The sequence below is a fragment of the Glycine soja genome, chromosome 7 (genome assembly GCF_004193775.1).
Source record: "Glycine soja cultivar W05 chromosome 7, ASM419377v2, whole genome shotgun sequence".
Lineage (NCBI taxonomy): Eukaryota > Viridiplantae > Streptophyta > Magnoliopsida > Fabales > Fabaceae > Glycine > Glycine soja.
In genome coordinates, this window is record NC_041008.1 from 528,213 (window position 1) to 554,261 (window position 26,049).

The following is a 26,049-nucleotide window of genomic DNA, read 5'->3' on the forward strand; positions in this document are numbered from 1 at the left end:
TTTTCCAAAATACGCTCTTCACTTTAATAAACTAAATCCTTATTTGAGAAAGCATTCATGCAAGCCTATTAATCAAATGGAAACTCTATGTTAAGCAGACAATTAATATTGTGGCTGTGCTCATTTGACCAACAGAAAAAAATCTTATTTCCAAACCATGACGGGGTCATTAATTAATAATTCTCCCACGCTAATCTTATGTTGGAAAAAATGTATTTAAAAAATGCAGTAGACTAAATAATAATTCAAAGTGAGCTCATTAGTGAGGTTTTCTTAATTTTATATTGTCATGAATACGCTCGAAATTTACTAGATTACGCGTTCGAAATTTTGATCTTATCCATCGATAAACTATATAAAATCCACACCCTAAAAGACACAGCTAGTTAAAAAAATATATTTTATCTGCAGCCCAATGAATGATCCTCTTCATGTGATCATATATTCAAATTCATGGTTGTAAGAACATGAAGTTAAAAAATATATCACCTGCAAATCTGAATAGGTAATTTATGGGAAAAAAACACCACGATCATATACAGTTTTGTTTATTACAAAATCGTACAGGATGTTTAACTTTTGAAGATTTGTGTTCTATAATAAAATATGAGGTTAAAAAATCTAACCAATACGCATGAGGTATAATTCCTTTTGTTGACCGCTTCTAATCGATATTTATATTGTATCACAAGAGCTTTTGGCACACACACGTCATGACACGTGTATTATGTATATAGTAGTAAATGTTAGATTAAAGAAATAGTTGGGCCAGAGATTCGAAGATTGTTGTCCATCTTGTCCAATAAGATTGTAATCCGGCCCAATATATTGTGAGAGAGATCTTTGGATCTCTCAATTCTTAACGAGCCTTTGTTCATATAACATTAAGCTTACTTTTAGAAAGGTAGTTGCTTGGGGCACCCATCATTTTTGTTGGAACACCCAGAAATTTCTGAAAATGCTGAAAATATCCTTATGGTATTTTCGGTTGTAAATATCAGGTTCAATTTTTTATTTCTGTAACGTCATTTTTTTACGTAAAATTTTTGTGACTTAATGTAAGCTGCTTCCGTTAAGGGTGGTTTGTAAACATATTTGATCTCTCGTGGTGTACATGCGTTTGTAAGGAGTATATAATGAATTTTGGTCGATTTTCGTCGTCGGAAAAGGAAATGAGTGCAAAAAAGAATTTGACGTGCGTACGGATTGACAATCTGTATGGTCATACGGATTGACAATCTGTATGAACCATACGAATTGACAATCTGTACAGCCAAATCATTTTTAATTTTTTTCTTTTAAATTTTACAATGATAAATTAAATCAATTAAACAAATTTAATTCAGTTATTGCTTAAAGCAAATCAATTAAAAAAATTTAATTCAGTTATTGCTTAAAACAAATCAATTAGAAAATTTTAATTCAGTTATGGTCATACAGATTACAAAATTTTGCATTGATAAAAGAAAACAATTTAAAAAATATTTTAATGATTAATTTAGTAATTGGTTAAATTTAACAATGATAAAAAAATTCATTTAGTCATTAATTAAAAATAATTTATTTCAAAAACATGACCAAATGTTTTCAAAAACAATGGGATAATATTGTACACGACAAAACAACTATTATATATAAGAATATTGTTGCAACAAATTTAGAATCAACACATGATAAAAAAAATTATTATAAAACAACTAATATATAATTAAAATGCTCATAATAATTAAAATGTTTAAAGTAATTAAAATCCTAAATTGCTCATAAATACGACCAATAAAGCACACGGTTAACATTGGGATCAATGAATTCAAAAACTATTTCCATGTCAGCAGTTAACGACAAGGTCTTGCAAAAATATTTCCATCCGGTTCTAATTTTAAGTATCTTCCTAAAATGATTGAACACGAGCCGACTTTCTGCAACGTCCTCCAAGTACAAATGCGTTCAGCCTTTGTCTATAAGAAAATAATACATGCTACTTGAAACGTCCTGACAAATAAAAAAAATGTTATGTCAACAATTTATGTTATGAAACTTAAAACTTGAAAAATAAAGAAATGTTGACAACTAAATTAGGAAGTTGCTTACCAAACTGCTACAGATAACTTTATACTCAGTGAGATAAACCTTTAAGGTGACAAAACCTAACACTTGATGGTATAAAGAGTGTCATCTTGGGAATGATCTGGGCAGGCAACTGGTCTTGAATATGGTAAGAAAAAAAATGCATTTTTCCCATAATGATGCAAGGATACTAGATGATCTCCGGTCAGCTGGTAAAAATTTCGTAGTGCTTTCCACCCTGCTACAATGGCTGGTTGGTCCAAATTTTTATTGTATACAACGTTATGATAATTTCCGTCTCTGTCAACCAACTGTCATACACCATCCAATACGTCATTCCACTTGACAGCATATACCTTACCAATTTCATCGAAAATCTACATGTCATATCACAAAATAAGGTTGATTAGTTATACAAAATGACAGAAAAATCAAATGTTAATTAAATCAAAATGAACATGACCTAGTCCTTGGCGTGAATGGTTTGGAAAAAGCCTCTGATGGAGCCGCGACATTCTGCATCATGTTTTCCATTTCCCTCCACTCTCTATGCTCTTCAATGGTTAATTTTGACATAATCAAGCAATTAACAAGCATTCAAACACAAAACAAAATTAACATTCAAGTAACTATATGTTAATTCTTACTAGGCACATTCGCCAGAAGCTGTTCCAGTTCCTTGTTGAGGTTGGTCCAACGTGATGACGACGCACGAGAGTGTGACATTCTGAAATATATTTGACAAAATAATATTTTAGTATTTTTGTTCTACTAACATTTTCCTGTTTTTAATCTAATTTTTCTTTCTGAAATCTAATATAATATAATCTAAATTGTAATCTAATCCTACTAACATTTCTTAGATAAACTGAATAAATAAATAAATCATTCATAAACAAACTAAAATGAATATAAATATTTTTCGTTATTCCTATTTTTTTTTTAAAAAATGATTTTTTTTTAAAAAAAACTCTTACAGATTAACAATCCGTATGATTCATAGACAGGATTTTTTTTATAAAAAAAAGTCATATGGAATTCGTATGACAATTTTTTTTTAAAAAAAAAAACTATACGGATTGTCAATACATATGACGAATTTTTTTTTTAAAAAAAAGGCATACGGATTGGCAATCCGTATGACAATTTTTTTTAAAAAAAAAGCTATAAAGATTGGCAATCCGTGTGACGGAAATTTTTTTTAAGAAAAAGCCATATAGATTGCCAATCCATATGACATAATGTTTTTTTTAAAAAAAAACAAGCCATACAACAATCTGTATGGCTTTTAACTAACAAAAACCACAATTTTTTTTAAAAAAATCATATACGAATTGGCAATCTGTATATGATTTTCGCAGAACACAAAAAAAAACGCAGTGAACACACGCATAAAACGCCAATGAAGGAGAAGACAAACTCAATGAACACCAAGAAAAACACAATCAATAAGGAGAACAAGCAGTAACAACCACAAAAAAATAACAACAACAAAAAAAAAGGATAACTTACCTCGAAGGAGAAGAAGAAGGAAGAAGCAGCAACAACACAACACGGTCACAGCGGCAGCAACAACGGAACCACGAATGGCACAATCACGGAGGCACGAAACGGAGGAAGGAGGAAGAGCACAAAAAAAAAGAAGTTGAATAGTGACTCTGTATGGACGAGTCACTATTTGGCTTTTATATGAAAGGGTGAAGGGCATTTTCGCCCTTTCACCCGGGTTGCTGAGTATCCCAACAAAAAACGCTAGGTGTCCCAAGCAACAACCTTTTAAAAAATATGATATTTTTTTCTTATCAGATTTCTCATTTGGTGTACTTTTTCTCTTTCTTCTTTTTACAATGTGCTGGATTCACTAGTAAGATAAGAAATTTTATGGTAAAAGAAAAATAAAGGAGAACGTATTTTTATTAGGTTTATTTAAAGAAAATATAAGAGGAAAAGTCACCTTACTTGTGTTGATTACTAAAGAATTGATGAGTGCAAATTTTCTTTATCTTATTTTCTGTAGGAAGTGGAAAAGGGAAAGTTGGAAAGCAAACATTTTTGGAAGGTCTTGTTACCTCCCTTCCAACCTTGGGAGCAGGCCAATCTGCATTCAATGTTCATTTTGAATGGGACAGTGACATGGGAATTCCTGGAGCATTTTACATTGAGAACTTTAAGCAAGTTGAATTCTTCCTTGTCAGTTTGACTCTTGAAGACATTCCTAACCATGGATCCATCCACTTCCTTTGCAACTCATGGGTTTACAATTCCAAAAAATACAAAAGTGGCCGCATTTTCTTTGCAAACAAGGTAATAAACCGTTTACCTAGTAAAGTAGTTAGTTTGTTGAATTTAAATCAATGAGAAAATTTGTTAAATATGTATAAATAAATGTAGACATATCTTCCAAGTGAAAAACCGGGTCCACTAGTGAAGTATAGAGAAGAAGAACTGAAGACTTTAAGAGGAGATGGAACAGGAGAGCGCAAAGAACATGAAAGGATCTATGACTATGATGTCTACAATGATTTAGGTGATCCTGACTCCAATGCCAGATTGGCTCGTCCAGTTCTTGGAGGATCCACCACCTTGCCTTACCCTCGAAGGGGAAGAACTGGTAGAAAAAAATCCAGGAAAGGTAAGGCTTCTGTTCTAATACTTAAACATTTTTTTAGTTCTTTTGCTGTGATGTTTACTTTATGGTATTTTATAGAACGAATGAAATTTTAAAATGTGATTAACATGTAATAAATTGTTTATTGGAAATTCGGTTTCTATTTTGTAGTTGAAAATGTCTTTTGTTGATCTAAACATTTTCCTTGCTATGATTAAAAAATTATTACTATTAACTTTTAATGTTACTCTTATAATCTTACCAGATCCTAAAAGTGAGAGTCGCAGTGACTTTTGTTTACCTTCCAAGAGATGAATCATTTGGTCACCTGAAGTCATCAGACTTTCTTGTATATATACTCAAGTCTGCATCTCAAAATGTCATACCTCAATTACAATCTGCACTTAGCCTGCAATTCAATCAGCCTGAGTTTAATAGCTTCTATGACGTGCGCGGACTCTATGATGGTGGAATTAAGTTGCCTACTAATACACTTAGCCAGCTTAGCCCTATACCATTGTTCAAAGAACTCTTCAGAACTGATGGTGAACAGGCCCTTAAGTTCCCAACGCCTAAAGTGATTCAAGGTATATTTGAAACATACTAATATTTAATTTCAAATAACAAAATAGGCTGATTAGTAGATCTTTTGGAATGTTCTTATTTGGAGCAGTGGAGCAGTCTGCATGGATGACTGATGAAGAATTCGCAAGAGAGATGACTGCTGGTGTGAATCCACACATTATTAAAAGACTTCAGGTAAATTTACTATTTTGCTGTTAAGCAAGTACCAAAAACTAAATATTTTATCACTTGTTAAATTTGCAGTTGATAACCTTGCCTCGTTGCAAGTTAAATTTATTGCTGGAGTTCCCACCAAAGAGCAAACTAGATAGCCAGCTCTACGGTGATAATACCAGTACAATAACCAAACAACACTTGGAGCCAAACTTTGGTGGACTCACTGTAGAACAGGTAAATCCACATTCTTTTTATCTTATGCAGAAACATTACTTCGAAAAATTCTCTGCAACATCCAAATGGGTCGCAAGGACTAAAATATTTTTAGCATGTTAAGAGGTAATCCTTACTATACAAGTTAACAAAATGCTCCTAAAAATAATTATTTTTAGCATAAAATGTGTTTCAAGTATGGTCAAAATTGGTTGCAGTCCCTACTTTTTAAAGATGCTGATTTTATTCCTCATATTTCTGAAATATGATGGATTTAATCCATAACTCTCTATGCTTCATTTTGACCCGAGGAGGGACCAAATCCATCACATTTCATAAAATACAAGAACCAAAACCATGGTTTTTAAAATACAAGGACTAAGATCAATGTTAAATTGAGGAATCTAAAACACATTTTGCCTTTATTTTTATGTTAATATAATCTTCCTTGCATTTTATCCAGAGGAGTGGCAGTTGAGGATCCAGCTTCCCCGCATGGGCTTCGCCTTCTGATAAAGGACTATCCTTATGCTGCTGATGGACTAGAGATATGGGCTGCTATCAAATCCTGGGTCCAAGAATATGTGTCTTTCTACTACAAGTCAGATGCTGCTGTTGCACAAGATGCTGAACTCCAAGCCTTTTGGAAAGAGCTTGTAGAGGTTGGTCATGGTGACAAGAAAAATGAGCCATGGCGGGGAAAGATGAAAACTCGCCAAGAGTTGATTGATTCTTGCACAATCCTCATATGGACTGCTTCAGCCCTCCATGCAGCTGTTAATTTTGGACAGTATCCATATGGAGGTTACATCCTTAACCGCCCAACTCTTAGCAGGCGATTCATGCCTTAGAAAGGATCCCCTGAGTATGATGAGCTTGCTAAGAACCCTCAGAAGGTGTATTTGAAGACAATTACAGGGAAGAGTATCAATATTTATTTTCTCACAACTTTTTTTCGTAACTTAGACCTATGAGAATCAAACACCTTTTTTATTAGTTTTATTTCCAAGTTTTGTATTTAACTCATTGCCTAGTAAGCAAAAAGTGTGTAAATTGCCAAAGATTGAATAAGTCCCTTGCAAAAACAATATTTGGTACACTTGTCAGTGACATAACACAATTTTCCTTTTTCATGCTTCAATCAAAACAAACATAGTCTTAGACTCTTAGGGATTATGATCGTGGTTTGAATTTTATTAATTAGATTATAGATGAGTTGAATTTGAATTGACAATGATGTATATTTTTTTTTGAACAAAGACAATAATGCATATTAATTATGCGAAAAACAAAATACAATCAATGTAATGATTCACGATGATCCAAAATGAGATAATATATTGAAAAAAATTGTTTGCACATAATTTTAATTAACTTTGGAAAGATAATCATTTATCAACTGAAATTGTTTTGAGATTTTTATTAAGTGTGAGGGTACTTGTGAGATTTGTGAATCTAAATTAATCCAAATCTGAACCAAACTGTCATGTTTAAGAAGTTCAATTATTTATTAACTCTATTAGATTTTGTTAATTTATCGTTATAAACTTTACCATATGTCAACTAGAACTTAGAAAATTCATAAAAGATATCAATAATTTTCATATTTTTTTCCTTATACGATATTGTATAATCTATTTTTGCAAATTAATAAATACAAGACAAAAATATCACTTTAATAAGACATCATTATAAACAATTTTTTTCTTATTATGCATAGTTATTAAGCATAATTTATTTTCCTCAATGAAAATATTCTATAATTTAAAACATATTTTTATACTTTTAGGTTTTGAGTTTAATCTTTGGCCATGTTCAAAATTTTACAATCAACTAATTATAAATTATTTAAAGCATTATGAATTTTACATTAATATTATAAAAAGTAGTATCTTCAATCCTATAAGAAATAAATTGTAATATTTTTTTAAGCCCTTTTATAAGAAACATATTAACACTTTTAAAATATATTAAGTACTAATTTCCTTTAATACTCTTAATTTATTGTAATCTATATTAATGAAATATTACATTTTTTTATGAAAATGGATGTATTTATTAATCTATTAACAATATAACTTATACTTATTAGTTGAAAAAATATTTCTTAAATTACGAGTAATGTTAATATATTTAACCATCACTCAAGTCAATTAATTTTATATGTAGTTTTAGAATAAAATTTAAATTTATAATAATATTAATATTAATTAAAATAGTTTAATTTAACAATTTGTATTGATTTTGATTAATTAAGTATTTATTTTTTATACGTAGAAGTAGAGGTAATAACTATTTTATCATATATGACAATATATGATTGAATCACAATATATACTATTAATAATTATAATTAAATTCTTAAGTTTTTATTTCCTTTTTACTTATTTACAATTTTTGCATTAAGAGTGTGTTTGGTAAGTTATTTTAATAGTTTAGAGCATCTCTAACATAGGTGTTTCATAACTTGTTTAAAATTAAGTAACACTAACTAACAATATTTTTACCATTGCAACGAATGACTTAACACTATATTGTTTAAGTGAATTTCTTGTATAAGCAATTGTTGCTTAATCATTCTTACCAATTGAATAACCATTTTTTAATTACAAAATTTGAAGTAACTTTGTAAAATTCTAACAAGTTAAATACTCATTCTAGTAACTTTAACATTGAAGTAAATTTTTGTGTAAATTTTTTAAATTTATATGACATTGTAAGACTCACAAATTTAAAATAAATAATCCATTTAAGCAATCACATTATAGATACTCTTATAAGTTATTTTGACTAGCTTATAAACTAGTTTCACTAAAATAATCAAGGTTACAACTTATAAATTAGCTTATGTTAGTTAAATTGACTTATAAGTTAGTTGAAGTCACTTACACATAGAGTGATTTATTAAATATATTTCACAATTTTCATATATGTGTAATAATTTATTTATTTTTGTTGGCAAATGTGTGTAATAATTATTTTTAATGAAATATTATTATTTTTATTTTATTATTAATTTGAAATATAAGAATTTAATCATCATGACAATATAAAATATTTTTACACTATCGTTTAATCATAATTCATTATTAATATAATTTTTAAAGTAATTATTATAAAAGTTAAAATTTATCATCATGGTAGGTTACAATTGAATGATAATGTAAATTTTTTACACTATGTATATTATCTTTTTTCTTGTATTATATTATTATTGTGTAAGTGAAAACCTAAAATGTAGAAAACCCGGAAATTTGTGGATGTGGTAAGATTAATTTTAAAGAGAAAAATCATGGGATATATTTTTTTAATTAATCACCATATGGGTTTGATTTAAAATGTAAATAAAATTCGATTCAATCTAAAGTGGTTCGAATTATATATTAATTTTCGACTTTACTCTTATTTTTTTTATAAATGTTAGATAAATGAAAGTAATATATTTTAATGAACATACTAAAACAAAATCACATGACAAATGAACTTAAAAAAAAAAAAATCACACGACAAGTGTTGGGAAATGGCAATGCAATAAAATTCAATTTAATAAAACGTATATATACAAGGGAGTTAGTAACTGAGTGATGAAGAATATCTGAAACTGAAAGCGAAGAAAGAAACAGAGTTAGAGAATTGAATGTGAATGGGGAATCAGAAGCAGAAGTGGACGCAGGACGAAGAAGACGCTCTCATAGCCGGCGTTGAAAAGCACGGCCCCGGAAAGTGGAAGAACATTCTCAAGGATCCCCAATTCGCCCCTTTCCTCACTTCCCGTTCCAACATCGACCTCAAGGTAACACCTTTCCCCCCCTCTTTCTCATTACATTAGGGTTAGGGTTCTTACAAATCCCCCCCCGTCTTCAGGATAAATGGCGCAATTTGAGCGTCAGCAACGGTGCTCAAGGCTCCAAAGAAAAATCTAGGGTTCCCAAGCCTAAAGCCTTCTCTGCTCCTCCTGCTACTACCGCCACCACCGCCACTCCTCAGAACGCTTCTCCTGCTCCTCAAAGCGCATCGTCTGATGCTGCTGTTGCCCCTGACGCTTCTCAGAATGACCAAGATGCCAAAAACCCTCCAAGGTATGCCAGTAATACTGTATATGTATTGTGCCCTTTGTACATTCACTCCAATTAACAGAAATTTGTTGTTGTATTACCAATTTACAGAATTTCACTGTTCTTCACATTCATTAACCCTCCAAAAATGAAATTTTGATTCTTAGGCTGCTTTGCTTTGGCTTATAGGTTGATAGACAGTTTACTTGTTGAATCCTTTTTGCCCTGTCTATGATGATGATGATGAGGACTATGTTGCGTGCGGTTTTGGCATCAGATATGAAAATTCCATATTTTTTTAAGGTTTAACGAAAAATCTTTTGTCCCTATGTATGCCGCTCGTTTTCAATCTCCCGACACCCTGTACAAAAAACTTTACCAATCAAGTCAGTATTGGTTACGTCGTGAATTGTGGTGTATTTGTGCATCATAAACGATGATAACCGATTTAGGATTTTTGTACTTCCTTCTCTTCGGGACAACTACAAAAATTTTTTTGGTCTGTATATATGGCGGCCGTTTTGAGCCCCCTACACAAAAAGCTTTACAAATCGAATCAGTATTGGTTATGTCACGAATTGTGCCGTATCTGTGCATGATAAATATTGATAACTGATTTAGAGTTTTTGGATTTCCTTTTCTTTTGGACCACTGTAGAACTTCTATCTGAAGGGAAGAATTGAAGAAGTTACAAAGGGACAAAAAGGATATGTTGATTAAACCAAATGTAAAACATAAAACTGTATAATGATATTAATGACAAAAAAACTTAATCTCTCTACCCGACATGTCTACCAAATAAAAGCCTTGGACGAATCCACATGCTGAGCAAAGAGATGCTATAAAACATTCTCATCTAATAACAAGTCAAAGGAGAGAGGTCCTAACTCCAAACTCTGGCATTCCACTGACTGCAGTGAAAAACATCAAATTTCAGATGACTGCTGAAGTTGAAATTTGAATAGAATAAATTACCAATTATTATAAATGTATGTGCAGAGATTTGTTATCCACTTATCAACTTTATTTTTTGATACAGTAAAATGTGATGTTGTAGAACTATTCATTTAGTTATTGTTTACACTTCAGCATTTCTATTTGACTACCATTAGTTTTTTTTGTTATAAATTTGATAACATGACAAGCTATTTGTTCCATTAATTAAGATCATATTATGAGGGGCTGTTGTACTTTCAATCTTTTATCAGGTATAATGCATTGATTTTTGAAGCTCTATCAGCACTGAAAGATAGTAATGGATCCGACATGAATGCCATTATTAAATTCATGGAGGTGAGATGAAGATCTTTATTACCTTTATGTTTCCATAATATTTTTCAGTGATATATTATAAGGATTTTACGTATCAACACCAAGAATGGAAATGCAGTTCACTTTCCATATATAATTCTGTGATCATTATTAAGCTTTATAGATCTGGGATTGAGTTTCAGCTGTTCATTAGGTTTTCTGATTTACCAGAGCTGTCTTATTTGAGAGTAATAAACAATTTTTTCTCTCTAAAGATAAATAGTTCCGGCTGGTAACAACAGACATTTTTGTAACTTTGTAACTTATCCATTTGCCATCTCCACTTTACATTTGGGTATTTAAGATCAATTCTTCAACTCCAAGACCCTCTTAGTGTTTTTTATGATAATGGTTCCATTATGATCTTGTAAAAGTAGTATGTGGAAGCCCTGCACCTTTTTTTATGGGGGTGAGGGGAGTTGGAAGATTAACTTGATTTGGATTGTCTATTGTTCATATTGTTCTTTATATTTAGTATTGTCATTTTTATTTTAGAATTTTAGAACTATAACAACCACTATGTGTAATACTGCAGCAAAAAAATCATCAGGTAAACCAAAATTTTAAAAGGGCATTAAGTACACGGTTGAGGAGGCTTGTTAGTCAAGGGAAACTTGAAAAGGTAATTTAGTCCTTCTATATGGTGATTTTACAGATGTATTGTATATTATAGTTGAGGGTGAGCCTTGGGACAATGGTGAAGTTGTTGTCTTATGACCTAAAGGTTACTTACTGTTTTAAATCCTGGAAACAATCTCTCTGCTTGTGAGAGTAAAACTATGTATATCTAACCTCACCACTCTTAAACCCAATCAGGTGGGAATCTCATGCATTGGGCTTTCTATTTTGTATATTATATTTATTTATTCATTTTTATTATTTCAACTTGTAGACATCATGCTAAGTTTTATCATTGAAGCACGCTACTTGGTTAACATGGCTTTAATGCATGTGTAATTAGTTATTGAATCATTGTTGTTCTTTTTTCTTCTTCAAGAGTAAGCACCCTCCTCTCCCGATTTCAACTAGTAGGCATCAATTTTATTTTCTTATTTCTAAGTTGCTATTCCCTTCTGACCTTTTGTTAGTTCATAAATTATCCTTATTCAAACTTGTAAATGTATTGTCGCTCTTTACTACATATCTGTATTCAAGAATCCAATTGGAGTTCCTCAAAAGGAAATTATATATTTTGTGACATGTTCATAGTAGAAAAAATACGTTCTAATATGGGTGGGGTAAAGATGATTACAACTTTTTGTTTTTTTTTTGCAAATTGTGGTTGTCATTTATAGACTATTGATGTGTTTATGTATTACCGAACCATTAGTATTTTTCTCCATACACATTAACAAATATTGTGCATTTATGTTTTTTTTTTTTTAAATTTACACATATTGATATTGTGCACATGCACACACACAAACACATATGCACACACTTTTGTAAATTGTAATAATCATTTATTGACTATTGAAATGTTTTTGTATTAACGAGCAATTAGTAATGTGAATGTCTATATATGTTGCACATTTATGTTTTTTTACACACATCACTTTGTTTTACTATGTATCTGGGCTTCCATTTTTAGTACTCTTTCTGTTCCTCTACTTCCAAGGCCCACCTTTCTATCGGGGGACATGGCACACAAGCTGAAATTTAACATTTAAGTTGAATGATGTTGAAGGTTGTTTTCATTCTAGGATTTCTCTTCTCTTTACCACCTACAGGTACCAAATGGTTACAAGGTGAAAAAGGAAGCCTCCTCGGGGACAAAGTCACCTTCACCAAAAGCAAAGGATGTCCGGCCTCCACAACCACAACGGCAATCTCCAGCTTCTCTCTTTATGACTAATGACACATTAAAGGAAGCTGCGGATACTGCAGCCTACAGAGTTGCTGATGCTGAAAGTAAATCATATCTGGCTGCAGAAGCAGTAAAGGAGGCAGAAAAAATATCATTGCTGGTTGAACATAGTGATTCAATGTTACAGCTAGCAAAAGATATATATGAACAATGTACTATAGATAAACGATCCTTCCTGCCTCTTATTTGTGAATTTTTCAATCTTTTATTGATTATTTTTAACTACCATTGATCTTGTGGGTCTATTCATGCAGGTTCCCGTGGTGAAATTATCCTCTTGGCTTAAGATGGTCGAAGTAAGGTCTATAAATAGATTCGTTCTGATGTTGGTTTCTAAATGTAAAATTTTGTTGATCCAATGAAATACTATTTTTACATATTTTTTTTGTATTTTATCAGATTCCTTTAACATTTTTATTCCTTAAAAGTGCATGGAAAGTCATGTTTATAGTAATATCATCGGTCCACCAAATCTTTCCGGATTTCGGATCCAAAGTGTAAGCAATAGAAACTCATTTGTGTTTTTTGGCGATGTAATATAGATCATTCATGTGTCTTGAGTCTTGACTCTAGTCTAGAACTCGATCCTTCCTATCCAATTCTTTTAATTAAAAGTGAAATCTTAACGTAACTGAGGGCGATATTAAAGATGAAATATAAATCATCAATGTGTTTTTTATCTAACAGTTTGAGCCATTGAGGTAAGGCTCAATGTTATTTTTGGTAGTGTTCTTCTGCTTTGGTCCATTACGTTTGTGAACGGTTTCGTTTTGCACTTTTTTTAGCCGAATTGTTAAATATGTTAACAGAAAAATGTGAAATGTTTGATAATGTTGTTTTGATCTTTTAAGATTTTAAAATAATTTCAATTCAGTTCATTTCCATTTACACATTTAATGTTTACTTCTGGTAACAGCCATTGGTAAATTCAACAACTTAAACATTAGAGTACTAATTATCCCCATCATGACAACAAATTCCATGACAAACATCTTTAACGATCTCCTACTACATATTAAAGAGTGTTGCAGAGTCAATTCTTCGTCTCTGCCTCGTAATAATCATGTATTTGAAACAGTAGATCAACACTGTATTAGAAATCAAAAATAGGTTGTGGTGTCAAGTGTATTGGTGTAATTTGACAATTAATTATCCAAATTGGTGGCTTAGCCTGGATTATGAATGTATTGGTCTAGTATTAAGTTTCTTGATATTCTGTGTTATGGTGATTGTACCTAAATTTGAAGTTATCTTAAGTAAATTGAAGTATTTTGAAGTAATGTGATAGTTTTGGTAGATCATCTTATACCAATAGTAGACATTGAGTATGTGTATATAAAATTGGCAGTACTGATATAAAACTTTTTGTAAGCTTAAATGACCAAAATAGAACCATTTAAAAACTTAAACTTAATTAGTATTAACAAACACATCATACTTTTCTGTTAATATACTTACATTCTGCTAAAAAAAACAAAATTCTTCAAAAATATAAAAAGATTAAAACAAGACTATTAAAACTTAATGGATCAAACAAAAAAAAAAATTACTAAAACATAAGAGGGAAATACTACGACGTTGTTGGCAATCATATAGGTCACAAGCTCAAAGATACACCAATACATACATTCAAACTTAATGCTACGACGTTGTTGGCAATCATATAGGTCACAAGCTCAAAGATAAACCAATATACACCATTACATACATTCATACTTAAAAGGCATCATCATTGTCAGCACACAAAAAAAAGGGAACACAATCATATACTTTGCAGAAAAAGAATGTTAGAAGACAAACATTCAAACTTAAAAGGACATCATCCAAAATTTGTAAACAGGAATTACCAATCTGTAAGTTATACCAGTTTGGGGCATTACTGACATTCCAGAATTGCCAGCGAGGACTATGTAAAACTTGTTTGTTCGAAAGGTAAAACAAAATTTAAGGTCTAACCGGGGATCACCACATAATTTGCAACCATACAATGTCTATAGCAAAACCATAATGAATCCCAATATAGCAAGACAAATTTCCAAAATTTAGACTACAGAAGCACAAGCCCAAGCTCTGATGGCTTCAATGCATGCCTTATTCGGTAGTTGTAAAGATAATAATGAAGTTTCCCATCACCTGGTCCAAACTTCAGTTCCCTCAAGAAGGTCTCATTCTGCATGACATCCAATGCATTGAAAACATCATAATCCTTGTGTTTTGCGACAATGAGAGCATCATTCATCAGCTGAAGCAAAGGAGTGACTGTGGAAACATTATAAAATGAATATGCTGCTTTCAAAATTTTATAATTTTGGTGGCCAAGGATAGAAGAAGGAAGTGTGTAAAAACTACAAAAGTCAGTGACCTCATGAGTCTCAGGACTTGCAACCAGATAGCTATCAATAACGCCATCCCTTGGAAGAAGCCAATGCTCGACATCATTTTCATCAAAATCAGGTGCAACAACAAAATGACTCAAATAATTCCTAATTAGCCTTGTAACTGCAGGAACATCATGAATTTCCATCTTCCTAAACCCTGGGGTGATTGTTGATTCTGGTAGCTTGTAAAGCTTGATGGTTCGACTCATTGTCATTCGTGCACCAAGCCGAGAAAAACCAACATCAATTAGCTTCTTGGGATTCAAAGATCTGTGCCAGTATTGACAAGTTGCTATAGGTGTAGGAAGAACTACTCCGGCAGTGTAGGCTGCCTGCCACATATTTTCCAGATGCACCCTCCTGGTGACCTCTTTGATCATGACAGGAGCAAGCCTCTTTGTTCGAAGCTTTTTATGGACACACAGAAAATTGATCTCTGCCATATGAACAACCTCATCATGAACTCGGATTCTAGCAGGAACACCTGTTATAAAGGCAACCATCTTTTTGGAACTTTTAACACGGACACCAATATGCCAACTCTTGAAATAACCAGGAGGTTGCAGAGCCCAGCGCAGAAATTCCTTTGAGTAGTTAAATCGAAACATGTTCTCATCATCCTCAACATAATTATGAGCAAGAAGGTTGTATACCTCATCACACGTCTCCTCAGAGTTGATGTCACAAGTAACCCATTCATAGTGGTCAGGAAGGTTGTATGGTTCTTGTTTGACCTCAGATAAGGGGATTGGAAGTTCAATCGGGCCTTCTGGCAAACTGGAGTCCCCTATATCCTTGAACTGCCCAACAGGTTGGGTTTCCCAGAATTTGTGTCTTTTTTCCAGAGAGAGAGATTCTTGAACTTTTTGGGCTAGATTCTCCAATGCAAGATCACTTTCAACAGGTGCATTCCCATCTGGGTTGGGATTTTGTGTTTCTTCAGGTGATCCAGAGGAAGGATTGCTATCAACCATTTGAAATGCTTTCAGAAAAGTAGTCTGAAATAAAAAATAAAGATTTTTCAGTAAACAATTGGTGGAAGAAAGCAAAATTTTTTCTCTTAATCCACACAAGTTCAGCCATAACTAGATCAACGCCTTGCGGCCACCTATGTCTACTTCTATTCACATCAATGAGAAGAAACCAATAGTGTATATTATATGAAACCAAACTTGATCTTTATGATACAATTATAAGCCAAGATTTTTGCAGGCTATCTCAACGAAAAGAAATACAAATATCTACAGGCTATGTCACATTCTTATTTCAAAAGGACTAAACATACAACTCAATTCTTATAGAAACTATGGTTATTGCTACAGTGTTCTTTAAAATGCAAGATACATTTTGAAACTGTATTTTTAGGTTAAACAAGCTACCAAACTATGAAATGCATATTGGATGGAATAAGAGTTGGACTAATTGATAATTATAGGTATTGATTTCCATATAACCAGTTAATTACTTCTGCAAATATTAAACAGCATGGGCTGTTATTAATTTACTTTGCACAGCCTCTATACACGGTTCTTTGAAGCAATGCTTACATTGACCTATTCTAGTAGGAGAACGGCTACTTCAGTGAAACCAGTACAGAATTAGCTTTGGCCTTTGGTATTCAGAGGATAACATAGTCAACTTGAAATTCAGCAAGTGAAATCTAGTACAGACCACAAATAGAACTAAGTGTATGATAACAGAATGCAAAAAAAAGAGAGTAAAATCTCCACTAATCATGTTATCAAACAGAATTAATATTTCCAACATTCAGCACTAGAAAACAAGATCCCTTAATCCAAAGAAAACTGGGTTTGGGATTTCGAGTTTGTTCAGGTGATCTAGAGGAAAGATTGCTGTCAACCATCTGAAATGTTTTTTAGAAGGGTAGTCTGAAATACAAGATGGAAATAAATTTGATAGAAAAAAGAAATTTTTTCCTTAGCCACTGGGTGGCTGCAAAAATTTTAGAAGTGATATTCATCTATATTTCCTCAGGGGGCAAAACACCTAGCCAAAATTAACCTAACTAAACCATATTTAATCTGTTGAATTTCGAAACAAGTTCATTCCATTTGTAATTCTTAGAATTTGGGTTTGTGCTTAATTCAACCAACCCTACCCTAAAAGTTAACTTATAGGATGAGAGTTGTCACTTTCCCTTACTTATTTTAGCTATATCATTAGTCAAAATGGGATCTCCAACACAATTATTCTATAAGGCAACCTGGTAACCACTCCTTTGGGGGCAAGAAACAAAAAAGCATGTTAAGGAAACATAGCCAAACAATGAAGTTTCGTTATCTACGTGCATCTGATATCTAAGCAAGTTTCAAGAAGTGAAAGGGAGTGAAAACGAGAGAAGCCACAGATCCAACCGTAATAATTATGCGCATCTGGTATATAAGGAACTTTGAATGAGTTTTGAAATTGAAAGAAATAGGGTTTGATGCTTAAGAGTGATTTTACTTACCTGAGACTCTGAGAGCGAGAGAGTGAAGAAGAAGAAGAAGATGGAATCAGTGAAACTGCGGGCGATCCGATGTTCTCTCTCACAATTCACAAAGGGCTTCTGTACGTTGGGCCATTGCCATACCTGTCCAACCGGCCCGGCCCATTGTCAACATGTCCAAACTAATGAAATAAGAATGTTTAAAACCTTTGGGTAGTAACAAATAGGATGCCACTTTTTTTTGACAGAAAATAAATTTATTTCATTTCAATTCATCAGAATGAATATTAGTAGAAATACAATTATAACATATGATCTTGCTACCCTCAGGGAACCCAGCTTCCAAATATGCAAGCTAATCATGGATCAATATCCTTGTTTTCGAAAATCTTGTCATTTCTGATTTTCCATATAGCGTACGTGATAGCAACATGGTTCAAAGGTGAGCTCCTTGAAACCTTCTGCAGAATCTACTTTGGACTCAATTAGGTGTCATAATTTTGCTTTCCTCCAATACTCCTTGGCTTTGTCAAAGGCATAGAATAGGTGCCACTCATTTTCGAAATGGTTAGAGCAATAACAACAATTCTCGTGATAAGCTTGTTTCTGGTTGGAAACATCCTCTAAGTGCCCTCCAAAGGAAATGCTTAATTTTTGGAGGGATGTTGAGCTTCCAAATTGCCATCCAATTTCCTTCAACTTTCAGGTGAGAGACATCCAAGATTTCTTCCATTATACTGTGGTAAGCATAGCGCACATTGTACATGCCATTATGAGTAAATTTCCTGATCTTTTTATCACTGTCCAGCAGATTCAACAATGGTGTTTCTTTAATAGCCACGACATCACATTATATGAAAATAGGATCTTACTTGATGTATTACAAAACAACATGATATCATGTAAAATAAGAGTAAACATAAATGGTGCGACATAATATTATGTGTATGACTTATATTCATTTGAATTGACAATAATTAAAAGAAGAAAAATTAATTTAAAGCTTATAGCTAGTTTGTAATGAATTAAATTAACTCATCTATCTTAAACAAATACTCATGTCCGGAATAAATATAAGATTGGTTATTTGTGGGAACTATTATATAACAGCTACGCCTGAAAAAATGTTATTGATTTTGACAAAAATGAAGATCATGGTAGAAAAAATGAAATTTAATGTAGATTTTATAATAAAGTAGCTCTTAAGATTTAACTTGTTCTCATCTTTATCCACTAAAAATGACTACTATAACAATATAGTTGTACATAATATTTTTGTTTAAATTTAAATTTAAAAATAATTTAAGATGTCATTAAAATGAATAAGCCATAAAAATGCTATGATTTATAATGAACTTGCCCATTATAATAAAAAATGTTAACTCATAAAAATGAAATAAATAAGAAAAATATAATAAATATATCCTTTAGGGATGGTGACAAAGCTAGTAGTTATGTATCCATCCTTGTCCGTCCTCATTTTGAAAAGTCAAGTAATATTCATACTCATACACGGTTAAAGTAAATATTCTCTGTCAAAGCTATAAAAAATTGACACAAAAAAAAAATCAATTTGAAACACAAAATATATTTATATTTTTAGAATACACTCTTGCATATAATCTTTTAGTAGTTGATGAATTTCTTTAATTTTCTTCATAGGAAATTAAAATCTTTAAATTTGATTTGTTTTTCACTCATGAAATTATAACATATGAAAAACTCACTTTTTGTCTTTTTTTTAATATATTGAAAAAAAAATAGAATGATAAAAATAAAATAACTTGGTCAAGAAATAATTTTTGTTTGTTAGCGATCAAGAAATAATTTTTCTTTTTTGAAAGCAAAGCCCAACTTATTATTGATTTGAGTATAGCACAAGATGTGCACATCACTTGATTAAAAAATAATAACCCATGTGTTGTGTCTAAGCCCCCCAATATGCTAAAGGAAAAACACCTCCCTATACAAACATCAACTACCATATTCGAGACTTCAACAAAAAAATAAAATAGTCATTGTCATATAGATGTATGGTTTGTTGCTGCATCATTCTGCATCAGTCTCTCATGCTTGTTGACTCTTCGCCTAATCTTTAAAATAACACCAAAATATTTCCAACCAATATGGGTTTAGTAACATGAAGTTCCACTTGTCTTGCCAGCTTGAAAACTTACACAGTAGCACCCAATAGATTTTTTACCTGATATTAAGCAACCAAGAAATAATGACACAATGCCTCTTAACATAATCAAAGGTTTTAAATATATCAATCACTGAGTCAAATATATTACTCACAAAATGAACTCCAATTGATAATTTTTTTTTGGTGAATAGTTGATATATTCAATCACCAGGTAATGCATATTCAACCCAATGTTTTTACTTTTGTTTCTTAGATACTGCATTTAAAAGTATATACTTTCAAAGTGTCAATTCGATATAATGCATAAGACAAATAGCGTTTAAATAAAACAAAATACATAAAATGACATATGACCCAATACATATGTGTGGCTAGAGTAAAATTCTTTATTCTCTAACTTGGTTTTTTTTTTTGGTAACCAATACATAGAACCGAAAGAATAATTCACTACAAGAGGGTATTCTTAACAATAGCTTAAAAGAAGATTTCATAGGGGAAACAAATGAAAGTTGCCTTATTAGACAAAAAAAATTAAATTAACTGTCTATACAATTAATGCTACATCAGTCTTCCTACCACAAATTGCTTTAAGTGGGAAAAATGAGTTTAAAAACAAAGGAAGAAACAAATGGTAAAACTCCTTGAGTTGTTCCAATAATTCAGATACTGCATCTCACTTTAATAAACTCCTTGGTATAAACGTGTATGTAGTAGTACAATTTCAAGCTTGCAAAAACTCACTCCAATTTAAAAACATGATACATATACAATATGCTATATATATATATATAACATGCAAGTCCATAGATTAACATACCCCCTACAAGTACAACACAAAGCTATAAATAGCATATGTAAATCCAGAACACAACTACACTTTACCACTTTTAACCATTATATCATGATCATGAAAACATCATAATGGTAAATGTGCCTTCATCTCAACAGTTTGGAAATACACACACCAAAATATCTCCTCGATGCAAGCCCTTCAAACCAGAGAAAAGCACACACACTTGGCTTCCAACGAAATATATGTTAATATTTCATATAAATTACTACTTCTTTATAATGCTTAAAGAATCCTTATTTCCAAGAACTGGATGTCCAAAACTTAGAATGAATTTATGAAGCCCAGATGTGTCCATATAAGAATACATAGATGAGCACTTCCAAAAAACTGTGCAAAACCTAGAACTTGTAAATAGAAATCAATTAAAGCACATGCCAATAAAATAAACTATGATTCAAGATTATATTGGTCTCTTATTATATAGCATAAGAATGCTCTCAAATTAAGTGATATGATAATATAATGTTGAAGAGGTTACTGGTAATAGGTTGAAGAGGTTGGAAGACTGTCTGGGAACAGTTGGCACAGTAGGATTCTGCTGTTATGATATAGATGGATCCTGTTGTGGTGTAGTGCAGCAGTGCTGACATAGGGAGTGGGGAAAGGAGGAAGAAGGAGTGGGTCTAGGGGGGAGGGAAGAAAAGAGAGGAGAAGAAGCAACTAAGAGAAAGTGATTATAAATGTAATCTCATTATTAGGGGTTTGGATTCTTATATTGATATTCATTCACAGTAGATTCTTGATTATTTATGTATCTTAATGATCATATACTATAATAAGTGATCTTTAACATAATTATCATAAGTTAATAAATTTATCTTATATGATTGAATATCATATATAATAATTTTTTTCTTCTTAATTATATTGTAATTTTGTTTTATTTACTTGGTTTATCCTTTTTTTATCATTTAAACTTTTGTTCTATCTTATTATTTTATTTATCAACCTAAGTTGGTATGAGTGGTAATAGACTCTTGCCTCGTAGAGTGAAAAAAGTAGATGGGAGTTCATATCTTAACTCTTTATTGTATGTTAAAAACAAACCTAATTAAGAGGAAATATTTTTATTTTATCACTTTTATTTGTTATTATTCATTAAAATTTATCTTTCAATATAAAAAATATATCTTTGGTTTTCAATTTAAAAGTTATTTTTTATAATCTTCTGGAATAATTGTGTTAAATGATAGTGTTTTTTTATATAGAAATGTTTTTTTTTTGAATTTTTTCTTTAACGAAGATATCTTTAACTTTTTTTTTTATCTCTTTCAATCTATTATTTTATTTCTATTTTTGAATTAAATTTTAATATTTTTTAAAAGATTATCAATAATTAAAATAATTTTATATTACAATAGTATAAAATATTTATCATTAATCTAAAATATAATTTATATACTTAAAATATTAATTTACTATGAAATTTGATTATAATATAATTTCTTTGTTTAAAAACATTTTTTATTTATTATAAATTTTATTTAAATAAAATAAAAACCTTTATGGATCGTGCATGATTCCATTGTGCTAGATTATAGGATTAGATTGTTAAAAAAAAAAGATTAGACTAGAGATTGTAAGAATATTCATACGAACTGCCAAGGAAAATTACCAAAAAAAATATATAAGTTTCCTTATCTTTTTGTTGTGCAAAAAAATTTCCTTAAATTTTCCTATCATATCAATATCATGTTATTTCATTATCAAATCAAAATAAAAATACAAAAAAGGAATAGGAAAGGATGTATTATATATTTGAATACCATAATTGATCCCATAAGGCATCTGAAAGGGTAAACGTGGAAACCTTTATTAATTGTTTTTGGTCCCTTTTTTCCTATTAGCCTTTCGAATATAACACTCCCTCTTCCTCTCTATTCGCCTCCCTTTAACTCCACGGTGCAGATCCGAGGAGTTACCCCTTAGCTTTTTCTCTTTCCTTATTCTATTTCAAACTTCCACCAGGTATGTCTCGTTTTTTCCTTTTCAATTTCGTAAATCACTGATTCTATTTCTCTTCTATGAATCTGGGCTTGATCTAAATTTTTTCCATATCAAATCGACCCAGAAGTTTTTGATTCGTTATTCGGTGGTATGTTTAGTTTCCCGTTAAAAGATCGTATTTTTAGATTTAATGGATTGTTGTGTATTGCTTATTTGATAGATTGATTTGCTTTTGGATACAGTGATATGTTATGCTCAACATAAGCTTAAGTTTTCAATGATCACTTTGTTTTTGTGTTTTAGTTTCACTTTGATTTTGGCACTGTTTAACTGAATCTTGGAGGAGTGGGCAAAGTGGGTATTTGACACTGAAAGATTTGTTTTTTGGTATGGCATGTATCCTTTTTGCCCTTTTGAATGTCTTCTGATCTTCTCCATACATCAAAGAGAAACAGAAGTTTAATGCTTGCACTTCTCTTCCTGTGTGGATTGCAAGTTTGGCTCTTCTGTGACATCTCTAGTGGAGGATGTGTTGTTCTTTTAATACATGGTTGAGATAATGAGTAGTATCTCTCCCAAACCACTGATGTGCTGAAGTATAAACTTATAGTGGATGCATTATTGATTTGGTTATTTGTGTGTTGTTTCTGAACGATTCCTTTGTTATCTTTTTCAATTTTGCCAGAGTACTTGAATGTATGGTCTCTTTTAACGGAAGTTTTGCTTTTTGCAGTGATGGCAGGTTTGGCTCCAGAAGGAACACAATTTGATGGTCGCCAATATGATGCTAAGATGAGTGAATTGTAAGTTCCTCTACAGTATTCTTCACCTGTTGAAATGCTTTTATTCATATACGTTTTTCTGTAATTTGATGTCTTGCAAATTAACTACACAGGCTTTCCACTGATGGGCAAGAATTCTTCACCTCATATGACGAAGTCTATGACAGCTTTGATGCCATGGGATTGCAAGAGAATCTTCTGCGAGGCATATATGCTTATGGTATGTACTGGCATATTGATCCCCATATTTTAAATGCTTATACATATCTGTTGCAGTGTCAATTGCTCTGCGAGACTTTAAAATTAAGTTAAAAGTATAAATAAATTCATTTGTGCTGCACTAACTGAAATTATTTGTAGTTTCATTAAAATATCATAAAGATTTATTGCTTTGTTATTATATTGGCAATTATTAAAAATTAGGAATGATTTAGGACATACCCGATAATGCAAATGTAAAATGAGCATCTACTTTTTTTCATTGCATGTATGACTGCAGTTTTTGTTTTTTAAATTTACCTGTGCATCAAAACTACTTACGTACTGGAAGACAATTAAACAAAGTGGACCCACAGGAAATCAATAATTTTTGGTAATTTTAACTGTTTTGAAACTTTTTACATATTTCATGAGGGTATTAGTGATGCACTTCAAAAAGAATAAGTGTTACTTGCTTTACTTTATCACAAAAATAATGTGTGATATGTTTTATTATTGTTCTTAAGGTTTTGAGAGGCCTTCTGCAATCCAGCAAAGGGGAATTGTTCCTTTCTGCAAAGGTCTGGATGTGATTCAACAGGCTCAGTCTGGAACAGGAAAGACAGCAACATTTTGTTCTGGAATTTTGCAGCAGCTTGATTATGGATTGGTTCAGTGCCAGGCTTTGGTTTTGGCACCAACAAGGGAGCTAGCACAGCAGATTGAGAAAGTTATGCGAGCTCTTGGTGATTACCTGGGAGTTAAGGTTCATGCTTGTGTTGGTGGGACAAGTGTTCGTGAGGATCAGCGCATTCTCCAAGCTGGTGTCCATACTGTTGTTGGCACTCCTGGGCGTGTGTTTGACATGCTGCGGAGGCAGTCTCTTCGCCCAGATTGCATAAAGATGTTTGTTTTGGATGAGGCTGATGAAATGCTTTCACGTGGTTTTAAGGATCAGGTTTGTTATTTTGATTACCATGTTTTCATATTTAGTGCACTAATTTATCCTTGGTTGTCTGTCCTATACTTGTTGACTATCCTATCTCTTATGTTGGTAAGTATCCTGGTTGTTTGAAGCATAGATTTCCTTGTGTTTATAAATCAAAAGAAATAATTTTCACTTTTGAAAACCTTTATGCTGTGAAACATTGTGTTAATATGAACTTCTTTGGGAGTCTCTAATATGGTATCATATAATTATTACATCCAATCTAGTTTAATGTGCATGCATGACATAGATAGGAGGGGGAGTTATAAGAAGAAATACAATATTTATTTATCTGGACAGGATACAAGAATTTCCCCCTCTTCCATGCTTGACATTGTGAAAATTTTGGTTGGTGTTGCAGATCTATGACATCTTTCAGCTGCTGCCATCCAAAATTCAGGTTGGAGTGTTCTCTGCTACAATGCCACCAGAAGCCCTTGAGATTACAAGAAAGTTCATGAATAAGCCAGTGAGAATCCTGGTAAAGCGTGATGAACTGACCCTGGAGGGTATCAAGCAGTTTTATGTCAATGTTGACAAGGAAGAGTGGAAGCTGGAGACATTATGCGACCTTTATGAGACTCTGGCTATCACCCAGAGTGTCATTTTTGTGAATACCAGGCGCAAGGTGGACTGGCTCACTGACAAGATGCGAAGCAATGATCACACAGTCTCTGCCACCCACGGTGACATGGACCAAAATACCCGTGATATCATCATGCGTGAATTCCGGTCCGGCTCTTCCCGAGTTCTCATTACCACTGACCTTCTTGCCCGTGGAATTGATGTGCAGCAGGTGTCTCTGGTCATAAATTATGATCTGCCAACCCAACCTGAAAACTATCTCCACCGCATAGGGCGTAGTGGTCGGTTTGGAAGAAAAGGAGTTTCTATAAACTTTGTCACGATGGATGATGCCAGAATGCTGTCTGATATTCAGAAGTTCTACAATGTGACTGTAGAGGAGCTGCCATCAAATGTTGCTGATTTACTCTGATGAGTTAATTTTTGTTCTCTGTTAAGTCATCAGGATCTTATTCTATTTGGCAAGTATTATTTGTTCTTATTTTTTCTCTATATATTTTACCTATTAGAGATCAAAGACATGTGATCTGATGCTATTTGTATTGGATTCTATAAATTTTGTTTAATCAATTAATTAGCAGGTTGCTGCTCAAGCCTGCATTTGCTTTCTTTTCTCATCTTCATTTCTTTTGTGTAACTATTTATTTTCCATTCTAATTCATAATCACGTGAACACACCCTGCAGTTACGAATCTTTTGCTTTGAACAGAGTTTTAAATATGTTTATAAAATTATCTTTGAAGAAAATCATCAACCATATTTTTAATGATAGGCAAAATTTTCAACAGGTTTCAATTTTTAAATTTCAGTGTTCGATTTGCAGACATTTTAAATATAGTCATGTGCAAAATATTAATATTA

General features: G+C 32.0%; 3 protein-coding genes, 1 non-coding gene and 1 pseudogene across 6 annotated transcripts; 4 read left to right on the forward strand and 1 right to left on the reverse strand.

The window, feature by feature from the left end:
- Positions 1–2,313: 2,313 nt before the first annotated feature.
- On the forward strand, positions 2,314–6,700 carry LOC114419183 (annotated as a pseudogene).
- A 2,500-nt stretch (positions 6,701–9,200) lies between these two features.
- LOC114417914 (telomere repeat-binding factor 4-like) lies at positions 9,201–13,429 on the forward strand. 2 transcript variants are annotated; one of them, XM_028382971.1, is made up of 6 exons: positions 9,202–9,422; positions 9,494–9,708; positions 10,893–10,977; positions 11,531–11,617; positions 12,726–13,014; positions 13,117–13,429. In XM_028382971.1, the coding sequence occupies exons 1-6, from the start codon at positions 9,273–9,275 to the stop codon at positions 13,146–13,148; spliced, it is 858 nt and encodes a 285-aa protein (XP_028238772.1). In that variant the 5' UTR covers positions 9,202–9,272; the 3' UTR covers positions 13,149–13,429. The 2 variants fall into 2 exon arrangements, with proteins under 2 accessions (XP_028238774.1, XP_028238772.1); XM_028382973.1 differs by lacking the exon at positions 11,531–11,617 and having other exon boundaries at positions 9,201–9,422.
- Positions 13,430–14,596: 1,167 nt separating this feature from the next.
- On the reverse strand, positions 14,597–17,860 carry LOC114417915 (glycylpeptide N-tetradecanoyltransferase 1-like). 2 transcript variants are annotated; one of them, XM_028382975.1, is made up of 2 exons: positions 17,711–17,860; positions 14,597–16,238 (listed from the first exon to the last, which is right to left on the reverse strand). In XM_028382975.1, the coding sequence occupies exon 2, from the start codon at positions 16,212–16,214 to the stop codon at positions 14,910–14,912; it is 1,305 nt and encodes a 434-aa protein (XP_028238776.1). In that variant the 5' UTR covers positions 16,215–16,238; positions 17,711–17,860; the 3' UTR covers positions 14,597–14,909. The 2 variants fall into 2 exon arrangements, with proteins under 2 accessions (XP_028238776.1, XP_028238775.1); XM_028382974.1 differs by lacking the exon at positions 17,711–17,860 and adding an exon at positions 17,616–17,648.
- Positions 17,861–22,500: 4,640 nt separating this feature from the next.
- Positions 22,501–25,803, forward strand: LOC114417916 (eukaryotic initiation factor 4A-10-like). The gene is made up of 5 exons (XM_028382976.1): positions 22,501–22,656; positions 23,369–23,438; positions 23,531–23,637; positions 24,143–24,573; positions 24,965–25,803. Exons 2-5 carry the CDS (start codon positions 23,371–23,373, stop codon positions 25,598–25,600), a joined length of 1,242 nt encoding a protein of 413 aa, XP_028238777.1. The 5' UTR covers positions 22,501–22,656; positions 23,369–23,370; the 3' UTR covers positions 25,601–25,803.
- LOC114420825 lies at positions 23,032–23,152 on the forward strand. Its single transcript, XR_003668456.1, has one exon. It is a non-coding gene; the product is annotated as a small nucleolar RNA snoR98 (small nucleolar RNA).
- Positions 25,804–26,049: the final 246 nt, after the last annotated feature.

What these genes read in the sequence shown, in the direction of transcription:
- LOC114417914 (XM_028382971.1), top strand. Translation starts at nt 9,273, where the DNA reads ATGGGGAATCAGAAGCAGAAGTGGACGCAGGACGAAGAAGACGCTCTC. An exon ending in GTCAAGGGAAACTTGAAAAG is followed by an intron (nt 11,618 to 12,725) that starts GTAATTTAGTCC and finishes TACCACCTACAG; the next exon opens with GTACCAAATGGTTACAAGGT. An exon ending in AAAAGATATATATGAACAAT is followed by an intron (nt 13,015 to 13,116) that starts GTACTATAGATA and finishes CTATTCATGCAG; the next exon opens with GTTCCCGTGGTGAAATTATC.
- LOC114417916 (XM_028382976.1), top strand. Translation starts at nt 23,371, where the DNA reads ATGGCAGGTTTGGCTCCAGAAGGAACACAATTTGATGGTCGCCAATAT. An exon ending in GATGCTAAGATGAGTGAATT is followed by an intron (nt 23,439 to 23,530) that starts GTAAGTTCCTCT and finishes TTAACTACACAG; the next exon opens with GCTTTCCACTGATGGGCAAG. An exon ending in CACGTGGTTTTAAGGATCAG is followed by an intron (nt 24,574 to 24,964) that starts GTTTGTTATTTT and finishes TTGGTGTTGCAG; the next exon opens with ATCTATGACATCTTTCAGCT.